This window comes from Sorex fumeus, unplaced genomic scaffold (assembly GCF_029834395.1).
Source record: "Sorex fumeus unplaced genomic scaffold, SorFum_2.1 ptg000359l, whole genome shotgun sequence".
In the NCBI taxonomy this organism is placed as follows: domain Eukaryota; kingdom Metazoa; phylum Chordata; class Mammalia; order Eulipotyphla; family Soricidae; genus Sorex; species Sorex fumeus.
In genome coordinates, this window is record NW_026606415.1 from 34,086 (window position 1) to 51,644 (window position 17,559).

The 17,559-nt window shown below is 57.1% G+C and overlaps 1 protein-coding gene across 1 annotated transcript; it reads left to right on the forward strand.

The window, feature by feature from the left end:
* The first annotated feature begins 258 nt into the window (after nucleotides 1-258).
* IL3RA (interleukin 3 receptor subunit alpha) lies at nucleotides 259-17,515 on the forward strand. The gene is made up of 12 exons (XM_056109638.1): nucleotides 259-277; nucleotides 415-519; nucleotides 1,348-1,475; nucleotides 4,988-5,105; nucleotides 7,863-7,995; nucleotides 8,081-8,259; nucleotides 11,856-11,971; nucleotides 15,758-15,784; nucleotides 16,291-16,402; nucleotides 16,596-16,704; nucleotides 17,033-17,114; nucleotides 17,190-17,515. The coding sequence occupies exons 1-12, from the start codon at nucleotides 259-261 to the stop codon at nucleotides 17,247-17,249; spliced, it is 1,188 nt and encodes a 395-aa protein (XP_055965613.1). The 3' UTR covers nucleotides 17,250-17,515.
* The last annotated feature ends 44 nt before the right edge of the window (nucleotides 17,516-17,559 follow it).

The window sequence follows — 17,559 nt, forward strand, 5'->3', positions numbered from 1 at the left end:
CTGTCTGTCTCTCTCGGTCTCTCTCTGTCTCTATTTCTCTCTGTCTCTTCCTCTCTGTCCATGTCTGTCTGTCTATCTCTACCTCTTTCTGTCTCTATCTCTCTGTCTCTGTCTCCCGTCTCTGTCTTTTTCTCTGTCTCTGTGTCTCTGTCTCTGTCTCCTTCTGTCTCTCTCTGTCTTTTTCTCTGTGTCTCTGTCTCTCTCTCTCCCTTTTCGCTCAGGAATCGCTCCTGGCCCCTGCTCCCGGAACCCAGTGCGATGCCGGACTCTGGCCTGGGTCAGCTGCAAGCCGGCCACCACCCTCCCGCCCTCCCCGCCGTCCCATCCCCCGGGCCCCCCCTCCTCTGTGACAGTGACCCGTGTCCACCCCACCCCGAGCCCCCCTGGCCAGCCTCTTCCTCCTTTCTCTTGCAGCGTCCAGCCCTCCTGTGGCCGCCTCCGTCCTCTCTGTGGCCGTCCTCTGGCTGTGGATGCTCCTGGCGGCCGCCCACAGCCCGCCCCACGCCGCCGCTGACCAGGGTAGGTGGCCGGCAGGACCAAGGGGGAGGGCGCCGGGCGGGAGTGACCCCTGGGGGGCGGGGGTCTTGGAGAGAGGCTCGGCCGTGACACAGAGGGGGCTTGCAGGGCTTAGCTGGACACCGGCTGGGAGTGGACAATGCCTAGTGGACGCCTTGGGCTCTGCCCGTGCCTGAGCTCAGGGAGGGGATGATGGACGTCATGGCTGACTCCCGGCTCTGTGCTCAGGGATGACTCCCATCTAAGTGCTCATGGCTGACTCCCAGCTTAGTGCTCAGGGCTGACTCCCAGCTCTGTGCTCAGAGCTGACTCCCGGCTCTGTGCTCAGGGCTGATTCCCAGCTAAGTGCTCACATCTGACTCCTGGCTCTGAGCTCAGGGCTGACTCCGGGCTCAGTGCTCAGGGCTGACTCCCGGCTCTGCGCTCAGGGCTGACTCCCGGCTCTGTGCTCTGCGTCACTTCTGGCCTGGGGCAATCGCACGGAGCTGGGTCTCCGCCCCAGAAGCCTTAACGCTGCATTATCTCTGCTGCCCAGTTTTGGGGGTTTATTTTTCCTGTGTCTATGTATGTGTGTGTGTGTGTGTCTGTGTGTGTGTTTGGGGCCGTCGGGAGCTTTGTGCCACAGCCGGCATGGACCAACCGCCACCCTGGTGTGCTCAGGGCACCGTGCCCAGCCACACAGGACGCTGGACTCGGTTGCACGCGGAGTAACGGCCGTAACCCCTCCAGTGTGTGCGCTTGCTTGGGGGACCACATGTGCTCCCCTGTAGGGCACATTCGCTGCCGGCAGGTGTCCAGGAAGTGGCCCTGACTGTCCCCCACCCCCTGCAGGTCTGGCAGAGTCCGACCCACCCATCTGGAATCTGCGCATGGACCCAGCTCAGAGGAGACTCACGTGGGACCTTTGGGACAACATCACGGACGTCGTCTGCATCAGCGGCTTGGGGAGTGTCCGCAAGGTGAGCGTCCCTGGCCAGGCTGCCCGGCTCGGGACCCCTTTCCGTGTCTGTCCCCGTCAGGCGTGGAAGCACTGGCCACCACGGCCAGCCACGTATGGCTCATGCAACCTCAGAGATTCGGATCTGTCAGCCGTGTGTGAGCAGGTGGGTAGTGGACTGGTCACTGCTGGCCACATGTGGCTTGTCCAGTCTCTCTCAGAGGTCAGGCCCTGTGAGCTGTGTGAGTGGGAAGGTACATCACTGCTGGCCACGTGTGGCTGGCCACGTTGACTGACCACATGTGGCTCGTCTGGCTTCCGATACCCAGGTTCTATGAGCTGTGTGTGAGTGGGTGGGCACTGGATTGGTCACTGCTGCCCGCATGTGGGCTGGCCACGTGCAGGCTGGCCACGTGTGGCTGACCACGTGTGGCTCATTCAACTTCTGAGACCCAAGTTCCATGAGTTGTGTGTGAGCGGGTGGGTACTGGACTGGTCACTGCTGGCCACATGTGGCTTGTCCAGTCTCTCTCAGAGGTCAGGCCCTGTGAGCTGTGTGAGTGGGAAGGTACATCACTGCTGGCCACGTGTGGCTGGCCACGTTGGCTGACCACATGTGGCTCGTCTGGCTTCCGATACCCAGGTTCTATGAGCTGTGTGTGAGTGGGTGGGCACTGGATTGGTCACTGCTGCCCGCATGTGGGCTGGCCACGTGTGGCTGACCACGTGTGGCTCATTCAACTTCTGAGACCCAAGTTCCGTGAGCTGTGTGTGAGCGGGTGGGGACTGGACTGGTCACTGCTGGCCATATGTGGCTTGTCCGGTCTCAGAGGTCACGCCCTGTGAGCTGTGTGAGTGGGAAGGTACTGGAGTGGTCACTGCTGGCCACATGTGGCTGGCCACGTGTGGCTCGTCTGGTTTCTGAGACCCCCGGTTCCATGAGCTGTGTGTGAGTGGGTGGGTACTGGAGTGGTCACTGCTGGCCACAAGTGGCTGGCCACATTGGCTGGCCACGTGTGGCACATCTGGCTGGACTGGTCACTGCTGACCACGTGTGGCTGGCCACATGTGGCTCGTCTGGTTTCCGAGACCCCTGGTTCCATGAGCGGTGTGTGAGTGGATGGGTACTGGAGTGGTCACTGCTGGCCACGTGTGGGCTGGCCACATTGGCTGCCCACGTGTGGCCCGTCCAACTTCTGAGACCCAGGTTCCATGAGCTGTGTGTGAGTGGGTGGGTACTGGAGTGGCCACTACTGGCCGCGCATGGCTTATCTAACCTCAGAGATTGGACTCTGTGAGCTATGTGTGAGCAGGTGGACACTGGAGACTGGCCACGTCTGGCCATGTGTGGCTCATGCAGCCTCAGAGACCCAGGCCCCGTGTGCCGTGTGTGAGCAGGCGGGTACCAGGGTCCCATTCTGAGCTGCCGGACACGCTGACAATAGATAGATAGAGGGAAAGAAAGAGAGGCACAGAGACAGAGAGACAGAGAGAAAGAGAGAGAGAGAGAGAAAGAGACAGAAAGACAGAGAGAGACAGATGAATAGAGAGAGAGGAATGGAAATGAAAAAAAAGTGTGACAGAGAAAGACAGAAAGACAGAGAAAGAGGGAGACAGAGAGTCAGAAGGAGAAAGAGAGACAGAGAGAGAGAGGCACAGAGAGAGACAGAACGGGCAGGACACAGGGGGTGCCGGGTGCAAAGGTCCCAGCTCTGCACCTCCGGGGCTAAGACACGGGCGACCCCACTTGGCCCTGCCACTCTGGGCTCAACAAAACCCACCGGTCTCTGCCCCCAGACTGAGGCGCCCGTGGCTGGAGCCGTGCCCTGCGGGTCTGGCCTCGGTCTCCGGGCGTTTCTGGGCGCGCTTATCTGGGCCGTGGCCTTCTCTGGAAGCTTCTCCTTTTCTGCGGGCACACACCCTTCCCCTCCTGCTTCTGAGAAATCGCTGCCACACACACTGACACCACCGCAGCTGTCCCGCGTCCCCCAAGGCCCTGTGACCTCCCGTGCCCCCTCTCGCCGTGGCCCCTTCCCCGTCCCCCCACTTCCTGTGCCCAGGGGTCAAGAGGGAGGTCGGCAACGCCCCGCTCTGACGCTCCTCGTGTGCCCGGGGGCCCGTTCTTCCCTCCCTCTCTCGCCCATCGCGAGACCACCTGTGTTCCCCCTTCCCGCGTCCCCTCCCCCACCCCATCACCAGCTCGCGTGGTTCTCTCCACCCACGGCGGGGCAGAGAAGCCCGACTCCACCCTTCCCCCTGCGTGTCCCGTCTCTTCTTAACCACACAGACTTTTATTTATTTATTTATTTATTTATTGCCTTTGGGGTCCACCCGGCGATGCTCAGGGGTTCCTCCTGGCTCTGCACTGAGGAATCACTCCTGGCAGTGCTCGGGGGGGACCCTAGGGGATGCTGGGAATCGAACCCGGGTTGGCCACGTGCAAGGCAAACGCCCTCCCCGCTGGGCTATCGCTCCAGCTCCCAAGCAGAGACTTTTAAACATGGAATTCGGACTTCCCTGCTCCGTGGACAAGAATAGCAGTGACCGTGGTGGCGGCCACAGCACCCTCTACTTTGCCACGGGCCACGTGTCCACATGCCACATTTCCATGTGCCACGTGCCACATCACATGTCCATGTCCCGCCTGCTGTGCCCACGTGCCGTTTCACGTGCCATGTGTCCACATGCCACGTGTCACGTGCCCAAGTGCCACTTATCCATGTGTCACATGATATGTGCCACGCACTCACGTGTCCACATGTCACGTGACATATTCCACATTTCCATGTGGCACGTGCTATGTCACATGTTCACATGCCACATGCCGTGTCCACGTGCCACGTATCCAAGTGTCCACATGCCACATGTCACATGTCCAAGTGCCACTTGTCCACGTGTCATGTGACATATGCCACATTTCCATGTGCACTTGTCCACGTGCCACATGCCGTGTCCACGTGCCATGTGCCACACATCCAAGTGCCCACATGCCACATGTCCAAGTGCCACTTGTCCATATGTCACGTGATATGTGCCACATTTCCGTGTGCCACATGCCACGTCACACATCCATGTGCCACATGCTGTGTGCACATGCCATGTGTCCACGACACGTGTTGTATGTCCAAGTGCCACATGTCCACGTGCCATGTGTCCATGTGTCCACATGCCATGTGACATATGCCACATTTCCATGTGCACATGTCCACGTGCCATGTGCCACAATCCAAGTGTCCACATGCCACGTGTCACATGTCCAAGTGCCACTTGTCCATGTGCCACGTATCCACGTGCCACGTGTCCACATACCACATGCCACGTGTCCACATGCCACGTGTCCACGTGGGCCGGTGCACACTGGGCACTGCATTCTCCCCAGGCAGGGCGCTGAGCAGAGGGTGCCCACGTTCGGGGGCTGCATCCGGGTCGGCACACACCACGATGCTCGCTCGGGGACAATCGTGCCTGACGAGACAGCCGCCACGCCCAGCCACGTGCACCCTCTAAGCCCAGCATCCGTCCCCTGTCTGCCAGGCCACGGCGCGGAGCCACTGCCAGTACCCCTTCCTGCCCATGTGCCAGCCCACCAACTTCACCGTGCGGACGACCCGGGAGCCACGCTTCTCCGCCTCGATCCTCCACCCTCTGCCTGGTGAGGGGCCGCGCCCGAGGGGGGCTTCCTCCCCCGACCCCCAATCCTGCCAGATAGCAAAGACCTTGTGCTTTCGTGGACTGCGTGAAAGTCAGGGAATCGGGGAACGAGAAACACGCGCACCCCATTTGCTTTTCTCGTCTCTCTTTTTTCTCTTTTTGCCTTTCTTCTCTCGGTTCTTCTGTTTTTTCTTCTTTTCCTTCCTTTTCTTTTTTTCTCTTCCATTTTCCCCCCGTTTTTTCTCTTGTTCCGCTTCCCTCCTTTCTTCCCTGCTCATGGCTTTCTTTCTTTTCTTCCCTTTTTTCTCTTTTGCTTTTCTTTTAATCCTTTTTCCTTTGCTGACTTTGTTTCCCATTTTTTTTTTCCGGACATCTTCTATTCTTTTGCTTTTGATTTTCTTTCTCCTTCTCTTTTATCTTTTTTTCTCATTTTCTTTTCTTTTTTGTCCTTTCTTCTTTCATTTTAAAAATTAGTGTTTTCTCTCTTCTCATTTTTTTCTTTATCTTTTGTCCTCTTTTCTCTTTTTTTCTTTTTTAATCATTTTGTTTTATTTGGGGGGGGACACACCCTGCAGTGCTCAGGGCTGACTCCTGTCTCTGCACTCAGAAATCACTCCCGTGGGTCTAGGGGGTGCCCACCATCACACCTGGGTCAGCTGCATGCCAGGCAAATGCCCAACCCACTGTGCTACCACTCTGGCCCTCCTCGTTTCTTTTTCTTCTTCTTTTTTCTCTTCCATTACTTTATCTTCCTTTCTCTTTTTTTCTGTCATTTGTGTCTTTTGTTATTTTTCTCCCATTTAGTTTGCTCTTTTTCTTTTCAATTTCCCTTTTCAATTCTTATCTTCCTTCCTTCCTTCCTTCCTTCCTTCCTTCCTTCCTTCCTCTCTTTCTTTTCTTTATTATGCTTTTGGGGTCCCACCCGGCAATGCTCAGGGGTCCCTCCTGGCTCTGCACTCAGGAATTACTCCTGGCGGTCCTTGGGGGACCCCATGGGATGCTGGGAATCGAACCTGGGTCGGCCGTGTGCCAGGGCAATGCCCTCCCCGTTGGGCTATCACTCCAGCCCCTCTTCCTTCCTTCCTTCCTTCCTTCCTTCCCTCCCTCCCTCCCTCCCTCCCTCCCTCCTTCCTTCCTTCCTTCCCCTTCCTTCCTTCCTTCCTTCCTATCTCTTCTTTCTTTCTTTCTTTCTTTCTTTCTTTCTTTCTTTCTGTTTCCTGTGATGTTGGGATCTGTATGGACCTTCCTTCCTTCCTTCCTTCCTTCCTTCCTTCCTTCCTTCCTCCTGGCGGAGCTCGGTGGTTCCTTCTCTCCCTCCTTCCTTCCTTCCTTCCTTCCTTCCTTCCCTTCCTCCTCTCCTTCTCTCCTTCCTTCCTTCCTTTCATTCTTTCTCTTTCCTTCTTTCTTCCTTGTTTTTTCTTTTTCTTTTTTCTTTCTCTCTTCCTTTCTTTCTTTTTGTCTTTCTTTCCTTTTTCTTTCTTTCTCTCTTTCTCCTTCCTTCTTTCCTTTTTTCTTTCTTTTGTTCTTTCTTTCTCTATTTCTTTCTTCGTCTACTTTTTTCTTTGTTTCTTTCTCTCCCTTTCTTCCTTCCTTCCTTCCACCCTTCCCTCCCACCCTCCCTCTCTTCCCTCTCTCTCTCCCTTTCTCCCTCCCTCCTTTTCTCCTTCCCTTCATTCTTTTTTTCTTTCTTTCTTTTTGGGGTCCCACCCGGCGATGCTCAGGGGTTCCTCCTGGCTCTGCACTCAGGAATGACTCCTGGCAGTGCTCGGGGGACCCCAGGGGATGCTGGGAATTGAACCCAGGTCGGCCGCATGCCAGGCAAACGCCCTCCCCGCTGGGCTATCGCTCCAGCCCTTCCCCCATTTATCTTAGTTTGCTTTTTTTTTCTTTTTCCCTTTTCCCTTCTTCTCTTCTTTCATTTTATTGCTTTTCTTCTCTTTCATTTTCTTTCCTCTCCTTCTAGTTTCCCTCGTTCTTGGCTTTTCCCTCTTTTCTCCTCTCTTTTCCTATGCCCCATGTTAACGTGTTAACAGCAGCATGAATGTTGGGGCGGAGGCATAGCATAGCAGGTACATCCCTGGCTTTGCACGGAACTGACCCAGGTTCGATCCCCGGTATCCCCTGGGGTCCCCCAAGCCCCACAGGGAGTCAGCCCTGAGCACAGAGCCAGGAGTCAGCCCTGAGCACAGAGCCAGGAGTCATCCCTGAGCACAGAGCCAGGAGTCAGTTCTGAGCACAGAGCCAGGAGTCAGCCCTGAGCACAGAGCCAGGAGTCAGCCCTGAACACAGAGCCAGGAGTCAGCCTGAACACAGAGCCGGGTGTTAGCCCTGAGCACAGAGCCAGGAGTCAGCCCTGAGCACAGAGCCAGGAGTCAGCCCTGAGCACAGAGCCAAGAGTCAGCCCTGAGCAGAGAGCCAGGAGTCAGCCCTGAGCACAGAGCCAGGAGTCAGTCCTGAGCACAGAGCCAGGAGTCAGCCCTGAGCACAGAGCCGGGAGTGAGCCCAGAGCACAGAGCCAGGAGTCAGTCCTGAGCACAGAGCCAGGAGTCAGCCCTGAGCACAGAGCCAGGAGTCATCCCAGAGCACAGAGCCAGGAGTCAGCCCTGAACACCGCTGGGCATGGCCCAAACACAAACACGCAGACAGGCGTGACTGTTGCCTGGTGCTCCAATACTCTGGGACGCCTTGGGTCACGGCCCGGACCCCGCCCATCCAACACCACCCCCCATCCTCTCCTCTCCCACGGGGGCCGTGGCAGACGGGATCCCGGGGTCCGCGGCCGAGCACCTGAGCTGCTGGGTGCACGAGGTGGATACAGTCACATGTTCCTGGGACGTCGGCCCCGCGGCCCCCGGCGACACGCAGTACCACCTGCATTGGGAGGACCTGAGGTACGTGGCCGTGGGTGGGAGTGTGGGAAGGAGGGAGAGAGGCGGGTGAGCCCTGAGACAGACTCGGCGTCCGGTGCTCCCCTAGGACGCGGCGGGTGCGGGCGTGTCAGCACTACAGCAAGGACCCCCGGGGCGTGCACGTCGCCTGCGACTTCAGTGGCTTCTCCGGGGCCTCTGGGAACCTCCAGCGTTTCTGGGTCAGCGGCAGCAGCGCGGAGGGGCCCGTGCCGTGCTCCGAGGTCCTGCACCCGCTGCCCGAGATCGGTGAGTGTGGCCCCTCCTCGTCCTCCATCGCGAAGGGCATGGACGGTCCCTGTTGTTCCAGAGGCGGTGGGGGTCGGGGGTCGGACGGGGGCTGTGGGCACACGCACGCCTGACTGCCCGGCGGCTGGGTGATGTTGGTTGGCGCAGAGGTTGGACTGGCGGCATGTGGGGGAACTGGGGTTCGGACTCAAGACCAGGCGGCTGCCCCTGGGTAATCCCGAGCGGAGTTGGATGTAGGGGGTCTCGTCTGACTCTCCCTGTGACCCAGATGCCCTCACCCACTGGGAGACCCCCGAGGGCTCAGGGGTCAGCCTGTGAATTCAGAGCTCGCCGGGCATTTGTTGAAGGCAACTGGTGAGGCCACAGAGGAGGCAGAAGCCTGTGTGGTCCCAGCGTCCCGGAGTGGCCCCCTTGGGTCCCCTGCTTTTGTGCGGGGGGCTCTGTGGGACAAGGGCTGGGTGTGCGGGCTGGAACCCCTTCTCTTCATTTTCTTTTCTTTCTTTTGGGTCCGACCTGGCGATGCTCTGGGGTCCCTCCTGGCTCTGCACTCAGGGATCACTCCTGGCGGTGCTCAGTGGGGGGACCCTAGGGGATGCTGGGAATCGAACCCGGGTCAGCCGCGTGCCAGGCAAATGCCCTCCACGCTGGGCTATCACTTCAGCCCCTCTCTCTTCATTCCTTCCTTCCTTCTTTCCTTCCTTCCTTCCTTCCTTCCTTCCTTCCTTCCCTCCCTCCCTTTCCTTTCTTTCTTTCTTTCTTTCTTTCTTTCCTTCTCTCTTTCTCTGTCTTTCCTTCCTTCCCTCCTTTTTTCCTTCTTTCTTTCCTTCTTCCTTTCTTCCTTCCTCTCCTTCTCTCTTTCTTTTTCTCCTCTTTCTCTTTTTCCTTTCTTCCTTCCTTCCTTCCTTCCTTCCTTTTCTTCTTTCTTTCTGTCTGTCTTTCTTTCTCTTTCCTTCCTTCCTTCCTTCCTTCTTTCCTTCCTTCCTTCCTTCCCTCCTTTTTTCCTTCTTTCTTTCTTTCCTTCCTTTCTTCCTTCCTCTCCTCTCTTTCTTTCTTTCCTCCTTTCTTTTTCCTTCCTTCCTTCCTTCCTTCCTTCCCTCCCTCCCTCCCTCCCTCTTTCTTTCTTTCTTTCTTTCTTTCTTTCTTTCTTTCTTTCCTTTCTTTTTTGGGTCCCACCCAGCAATGCTCAGGGGCCACTCCTGGATCTGCACTCAGGAATGATTCCTGGTGGTACTCGGGGGGACCCTAGGGGATGCTGGGAATCGAACCCGGGTCAGCCGCGTGCCAGGCAAATGCCCTCCACGCTGGGCTATCACTTCAGCCCCTCTCTCTTCATTCCTTCCTTCCTTCTTTCCTTCCTTCCTTCCTTCCTTCCTTCCTTCCCTCCCTCCCTTTCCTTTCTTTCTTTCTTTCTTTCTTTCTTTCCTTCTCTCTTTCTCTGTCTTTCCTTCCTTCCCTCCTTTTTTCCTTCTTTCTTTCCTTCTTCCTTTCTTCCTTCCTCTCCTTCTCTCTTTCTTTTTCTCCTCTTTCTCTTTTTCCTTTCTTCCTTCCTTCCTTCCTTCCTTTTCTTCTTTCTTTCTGTCTGTCTTTCTTTCTCTTTCCTTCCTTCCTTCCTTCCTTCTTTCCTTCCTTCCCTCCTTTTTTCCTTCTTTCTTTCTTTCCTTCCTTTCTTCCTTCCTCTCCTCTCTTTCTTTCTTTCCTCCTTTCTTTTTCCTTCCTTCCTTCCTTCCTTCCTTCCTTCCTTCCCTCCCTCCCTCCCTCCCTCCCTCTTTCCCTTCTTCCCTCCCTCCCTCCTTCCCTCCTTCCCTTCTTTCTCTTTTTCTTTCCTTTCTTTCTTGATGGGTCCCACCCGGCGATGCTCAGGGGTCCCTCCTGGCTCTGTACTCAGGAATGACTCCTCCTGGCGGTGCTCGGGGGACCCTCGGGGATGCTGGGAATTGAACCCGGGTCGGCCGCGTGCAAGGTCAACACCCTCCCCAATGGGCTATCACTCCAGCCCCTCTCTCTCCCTTCCTTCCTTCCTTCCTTCCTTCCTTCCTTCCTTCCTTCCCTTCTTCCTTCCTTCCTTCCTCCCTTCCATCCTTCCTCCCTTCCTCTTTTTCTTTGTCTCTTCCTCTCTTTTTCTCTTTTTTCTTTCTTTCTTCCTTTCTTTCTTTCATTTCTTCTTTCTTTCTCTCTTTCTTTTCTTTCTTTTGGGTCCTACCTGGTGACACTCAGGGGTTCCTCCTGACTCCGCACTCAGGAATCACTCCTGGCGGTGCTCGGGGGACCCTAGGGGATGCCGGGAATCGAACCCAGGTCGGCTGTGTGCCAGGCAAATGCCCTAACACACTCTCTTCATTTTTTTATCGTGTTTGTTTTTGGGGGGGCCACACCTGTTTGTGCACACGGGTTATTCCTGGGTCTGTACCCAGGGGTGATGCCGGGGATTGAACCCAGACTGGCTGTGTGCAAGGCAAAACACCCAACCTGCTAAAAGATGAAAGAGGAAGGAAGAACTACAAAGAGTGAAAGAAAGAGTAGATGAAGAAAAGAAAAACTAAGACCAAGAAAGAAAGAAAAAGGAAAAAAAGCAAGCAAGAAAGAAGGCAGAAGGAGAAAAGGCAAAAAAGGACAAAAGAGAAAGGTAGAAAAGGAAGGAAGGAAGGAAGAAAGGAAGGAAGGAAGGAAGGAAGGAAGGAAGGGAGGGAGGGAGGGAGGGAGGGAGGGAGGGAGGATAAAAGGAAGAGAGATAAGGAGCAAAACAAGGGAAGAAGGAAAAACAGAATAAAAGATGAGAAACAAAGAAAAAAGGAAAAAAGGGAGGAAAAGAAAGGAAGGAAAGAGAAGGGGAAGGAAGGAAAAGGAGAAGGGAGAGAGGGAGGGAAGGAAGGAAAAGAGGAAGAGAATGGAAAGAAGTGAAGGAGGAAGGGAAGGTAGGAAGGTAGGAAGGAAGGAAGGAAGGAGGAAGGAGGAAGGAAAGAAGGAAGGGAGGGAGGAAGGGAGGAATGAAGGAAGGGAGAGAGGAACTTAGGAGGGAGGGATGGAGGAAGGAGGAAGGAAGGACGGAGAGAAAAGAAAGGAAGAAAGAAAGAGAAAGGAAGGCAGGAAGAGAAGGGAGGGAGGAAGGGAGGAAGGGAGGGAGGACGGAGAGAAAGAGAAACAAAGAAAGAAAGGAAGAAAGGAAGAAAGAAAAAGAGAAAGAGGGAAAGAGAAAGAAAGAGAAAGAGAAAGGAAGGAAGAAGGAAGGAAGGAGAAAGAAAGAGAGAAAGAAAGAAAGAAAGAAAGAAAGAAAGAAAGAAAGAAAGAGGAAGGAAGGATGGGAGGAAGGATGGGAGGAAGGGAAGGAGGAGGAAGGAGAGAAAGGAAAGAAAGGAAGAGAGAGGGAGAGAGGGATGGAGGGAGGGAGGACGGGAGGAGAGAAAGTCCTTTGGGTGCGACGGCTCCTCCCTGTGGTCCGAAGCTGCAATTGCCAGAGACGCGCGCTGGTCCCGCCCACGTGGCCGCGAGTCCTCCCGTGTCCTCCCGTGTCCTCCCGTGTCTGTGGGGCTGCGGGGCGTGCGCGGGCGGGTCCCGTGGCTCGCGGGGGGCTGACCAGGGCCCGCGTCTGCCCGCCGCAGAGCGACTGAGTGCCGGCAACCTCAGCAGCACCTGCAACCGCTCCCGGGCCGAGCTGCGCTGGGCCGTGTCCAGCCGCCTCCAGACGGGCTTCCAGTACCAGGTGACGACGCAGCAGGTAACAGCCACGCGCCGAGACACGGGCGCCCACACGGACACGCGCCGAGACACGGCGCCCACACGGACACGCACACACACGAAAAACACGCGTGTACACATGCATCCAAGCAGGGTGGGACACACATGCACACACAGTCACGGGTCTAAAACACAGGCGTCCACACGGACACACACAGGCCAGAGCGTGCGTGCACCTGGACACACACGTGTCTGAAAAACACGTATGCACACATGTGCATACAAGCAGGGTGTCACACAAGTGCACACACAATTGCATATCTAAAACACGGGAGCTCACATGGACACACACGGGCCAGGGCATGCTTACACATGGACACGCAAACATATGTGTCTGAAGAACACACGTGTACACATATGCATACAAGCAGGGTGGGACACACATGCACACACAGTCACGGGTCTAAAACACGGGCGTCCACACGGACACACACACGCCAAAGAGTGCGTGCACATGGACACACACATTCACGTGCATGAAAAACATGCATGTACACATGTGCATACAAGCAGGGTGGCACACAAGTGCACACACAGTCACGGATCTAAAAAAAGGGTGCTCACACGGACACACACGGGCCAGGGTGTGCATGCACATGGACACACGTGTCTGAAAAACACGTATGCACACATGTGTAGGGTGGCACACACATGCAACGCAGCCACGCACCAAAAACACGGCGCCCACACGGACACACATGGGTCAGGGCGTGCTTGCACATGGACATGCATACACACGTGTCTGAAAAACACGCGTGCACACATGTGCATACAAGCAGGGTGGCACACACGTGCACACATAGTCACGGATCTAAAAAAAGGGTGCTCACACGGACACACACAGGCCAGGGCGTGCGTGCACACGGACACGCACACACACGTGTCTGAAAAACACATATGTACACATGTGCAGAGTGGCACACACATGCAACGCGGCCACGCACCAAAAACACAGAACTCACAGGGACACACATGGGCTAGGGTGTGCTTGCACATGGACATGCCTACACAAGTGTCTGAAAAACACGTGTGTACACACGTGCATCCAGGCAGGGTGGCACACAAGTGCACACATAGTCACCGATCTAAAACACGGGCGTCCACAGGGACACACACGGGCTAGGGTGTGCTTCCACACAGACACACACACGAGTCTGAAAAACACGGGCACACGTGTGCATAAAGCAGGGTCGCACACAGACACACAGGCGTGCCCCCCACATCTGAAAATGCATGAGTTCACCACACAACGTGCTATGCTTGGACACACCTGCACTCACGCGTGGCGATATCTGAAAACACAGGTTCCCCCATGCACACACCGGCATGTCAGCACACGCACGCATGGGCAGTGACGAGTCTGCACATACAGGAGTCCACACGTGAACACACACAAGCTTTACACATGGTCACATGTATGGAAACACGTGACTTCATGCACAAACATGCATCCAGGCATGCTTGCGCATGCGGTGACATGTCTGAAAAGCCCTTTACATGTGACACATGTGAGTACCTGCATGCATGCCCACAGACACACACGTGCATAGTCACGTGTATGAAAGCAGATGAGTGCCCACGTGAACACATGTGCCGAAAGTCATGCTTACAAGAAACATGCCTGCACTTACATGTGTGAGAACAGGAGTTCGCAGCACATGTACGTAAGTGGCATTCTTGCACACAGGCATGTCTCTGGGATCACATTTGAAAACACACAAAATCACACATGAATGCATACATGTATCATTGCATGTCTAAGACAGTTCACACACAGACATACATGTATCGTTGCATGTCTAAAACAGTTCACACAAAGACACATGCATGTATCGTTGCATGTCTAAAACAGTTCACACACAGACATACATGTATCATTGCATGTATAAAACAGTTCACACACGGACACATGCATGTATCGTTGCATGTCTAAAACAGTTCACACACAGACACAGGCATGTATCGTTGCATGTCTAAGACAGTTCACACACGGACACAGGCATGTATCGTTGCATGTCTAAGACAGTTCACACACGGACACAGGCATGTATCGTTGCATGTCTAAGACAGTTCACACACGGACACAGGCATGTATCGTTGCATGTCTAAGACAGTTCACACACGGACACATGTATGTATCATTGCATGTCTAAGACAGTTCACACACACGGACACATGCATGTATCGTTGCATGTCTAAGACAGTTCACACACGGACACAGGCATGTATCGTTGCATGTCTAAAACAGTTCACACACGGACACAGGCATGTATCGTTGCATGTCTAAGACAGTTCACACACGGACACATGCATGTATCGTTGCATGTCTAAGACAGTTCACACACGGACACATGCGTGTATTGTTGCATGTCTAAAACAGTTCACACACGGACACACGCATGCTTACATACAAGCATGTATCTGTGATCACATTTGAAGATACACAAGTCCACACCTGCATACGTACATGTCTACAGTCACGTGCCTGTCATACACAGTTCACACATGAACACAAGCGTGCTTACGCAGACATGTGCACATGCGATCCCATGTATGAAAACACACGAGCTCACACATGAATGCCCACACACTTGCACACCGTCACGTCTGAACCTGCACTCACGCGTGAGCACGTCTCCGCAGGGATGACGGCACGTAGGCAGATGCACGCACATGCAGTCCCACGCCTGCACACGCGTGTTCAGAGTGCAGCTTGGGAACGATGGCGTGCTCACGCGGATGCGTGCGCGCCAGTCACGTGAGTTCCACAACACACACACACACACTCGGTCCCGTCTGACAGCAGCCGTGCACCCAAGGGCCCCCGAGGGAGCTGGCAGGGCCCCTTCCGCCGGGACCGGAAGAAACTCCCGCTGACTCCGGAGGGAAGGACGGAACCAGCCACTTCCTGCAGGGCCCATTTCCAATGCCCACCCCCCCGCCGCATCCTCTGAGTCACAGGCTGGCTCGCAAGGAAAATTCCTTTTTTCTTCTCAAATTTTCAGGGCGAGGGGTGGGGTTGGGGTCCACGCCCGGCAGTGCTCAGGGGCTACTCCTGGCTCTGTGCTCGCAGAACGGTCTGTGGCGTTAGGGATTGATTTCAGCGTAGGTACCCGTGGCAGTGACTCCGGGTGTCGGTTCTTGTGTTAGGGACTCCAAGTACAGATTCTTTTTTTTTTTCCTTTTTGGGGTCCCACCCGGCGATGCTCAGGGGTCCCTCCTGGCTCATGCTCTCAGGAATCCCTCCTAGCAGTGCTCGGGGGACCCTAGGGGATGCCGGGACTCGAACCCGGGTCGGCCGCGTGCCAGGCCAACGCCCTCCCCGCTGGGCTCTCGCTCCAGCCCCCCGCCTGAGTGTAGATTCTTCCGGCGTTCCCCTGCAGCTGAAAGGGTCCGTTCATTCACGCATGTAGAAGAAGACAATTTCCTGGCCCCCCGCCCAGACAGACCCCAGACCCTCCCACCTCGTGGGTCTAGCGGATCTGCACCTTGCTACAGAATCACCCCTCACTGTGTCCGTTTGGACTTTGCCCCCACCCTGCGGTGGGGCGCTGAGAAGCTGAGGGCGACACACGTGCCCACCGGCCACTCGCTTCCTGGGGACGCTTCTCAACCGGGCACTTCCTCAGGGGCCACCGGCTGCGATCCTTCCTGGCCCAAAGCCCCCTGTGCTGGTCTGGACGCCAGGGGGGAGAGAGGGCGGCTGAGGGTCCTCTGGGTGGGGACGGGACCCACCACCCACCTTTTTTTCCCTTTTCTCTTCCAGGGTGGCAGTGCACCCCAGACACGCACGGTGAGTCCACGTGGGCGTGTACGACCCCTCCGGCCACGGCCACGGCCACGGCCACGGGACAAGGCCCTGCAGCCCAGCAGCTGGGAGTGACCCAAGTGCTTCTGGGTCACTTGGTCCTGAAATTCCCCTGGGGCTGGGCCGGGGGCAAACCCCCCACCCCCAACCCAGCTCCCTGCCAGACTGTCCCTCAGCGAAGGGGACGCAGGAGACCACAACCCCACCTTTCTGGCGACTCTCTGCCTCCTCTGGGTCTGCAGGGAGGCAGAAGACCCTCCCTGACGCCCCCCACCCGTAAGGACCCCCGTGTCCCAGGGAGGGCCCGACCTCCCAGGGCGCAGAGTGGGGACATGCAGGTATCTCCGAGGGGCACCAGCCACTGGGTGGATGTCCAGTTTCTTGGGGGGGCTCCGGGCGTCCCTGGGCACGCCGGGGCGCGGGGGTCTGCGTCTCCTCCTGCGGGGACAAGCCCCCTCCCCCAAGCCCCTCCGCTGCCCCGTCCCTTGCAGACCTGGGAGAACCGCCTGTCTCTGCCGCACGCGGGCGACTTCGTGGTGCGGGTCCGCGCGCAGGGCTTGGACTACGGCCACTGGGGGCCCTGGGGTGCCCCCCAGCACTTCAGTGAGTGGAGCCAGGCGCCCCCCGCGGTGACGCCCACCAGTCCCGGGACGCACCCACTCACGCACCAGCGCGCGCGCTCGCGGGGCTCAAGACGGAGGAGGGGATGGGTGGGCGGTGCCAGGCCTCGGGGGTCCCCAAAGGCGCGCAAGGGACCCCCCTGCCAGTCCTTCATGTCCCGCTATGCCCCCCACAGGCTGCCAGGCGGATGACCCCGCGCCCCCCGGAGGCGCGTGGGTGTTGGCGGCGCTGGCCGTGCTGGGCGCGCTGCTCGTGGCCACGGCCGCGCTGGTCCTGTGGTCCAGGTGAGGGTGACGGGCGCGCGAGCGCGCGGTGGTCCAGGGGGGCGGGGCCGTCTCCGTCCTCGCCGGCCGGGCCTCCAGGTGGACACTGGGGGGTCAAGGGGTCAGCGGGACCGCGGCTTACTCTGCTGGACACTGTCCTCAGGGGAGTGGACGGAGACAGGGGGGCGTTCTTGGGGGCTCTTCCCGGGTGGGATGTCGGTGCTGGCATTGAGGATCTGGACAGTGTCCAGCGCAAAAGGGCAGGGGGTGCCCGGCTGGGGGTCTGGGGTGGATGGAAGTGACCACCACCAGCCGATGACGTCCAGCACTTTCTCCCTCCCCTGACCAGGTCGTCGCTGACCGAGAAGCTGTTCCCCCGTATCCCACAGCTGAGGGACCCCTTCGGTGACCACCTCCCCAGCGGCCACCTGGTAGGCTGGGGTGGACCCTGCGGGCCAGGGGGTGGACACCCGCAGTCCCCCTCACCTGCCTCTTGCCACCCGCAGGTGTTCCAGGACAAGCAGGACTGCCCAGGGCCCACCGTGGAGATTGTCCAGGAACTGTGATGCACAGGAAGGGGCGGTGGACGCCCCGGAGAGTGGACAGAGGAGGTCCAGGGGTTCCTGTATGGCCGTGCAAAGGCCCTGGGGTTCCCCGTAGACGTACATGCCCCACAGCTGGGGACCAGAAACCCTTGTCGGGCTCCAGGGCTGGACTGTGCAGTAGTTAGGACACTGGGCGGCCTGGTCTCGGGGGGGCCCTAGAGGCGGATCCCTGCTGGCAGGGCTCAGGGCTCTGGACCCCGGGACACGGGTCAGGGCTGGAACCGGCCCCGCGAGCCCAGGGCATGGGCTGGGAGCCGCTGGCTTCACTATT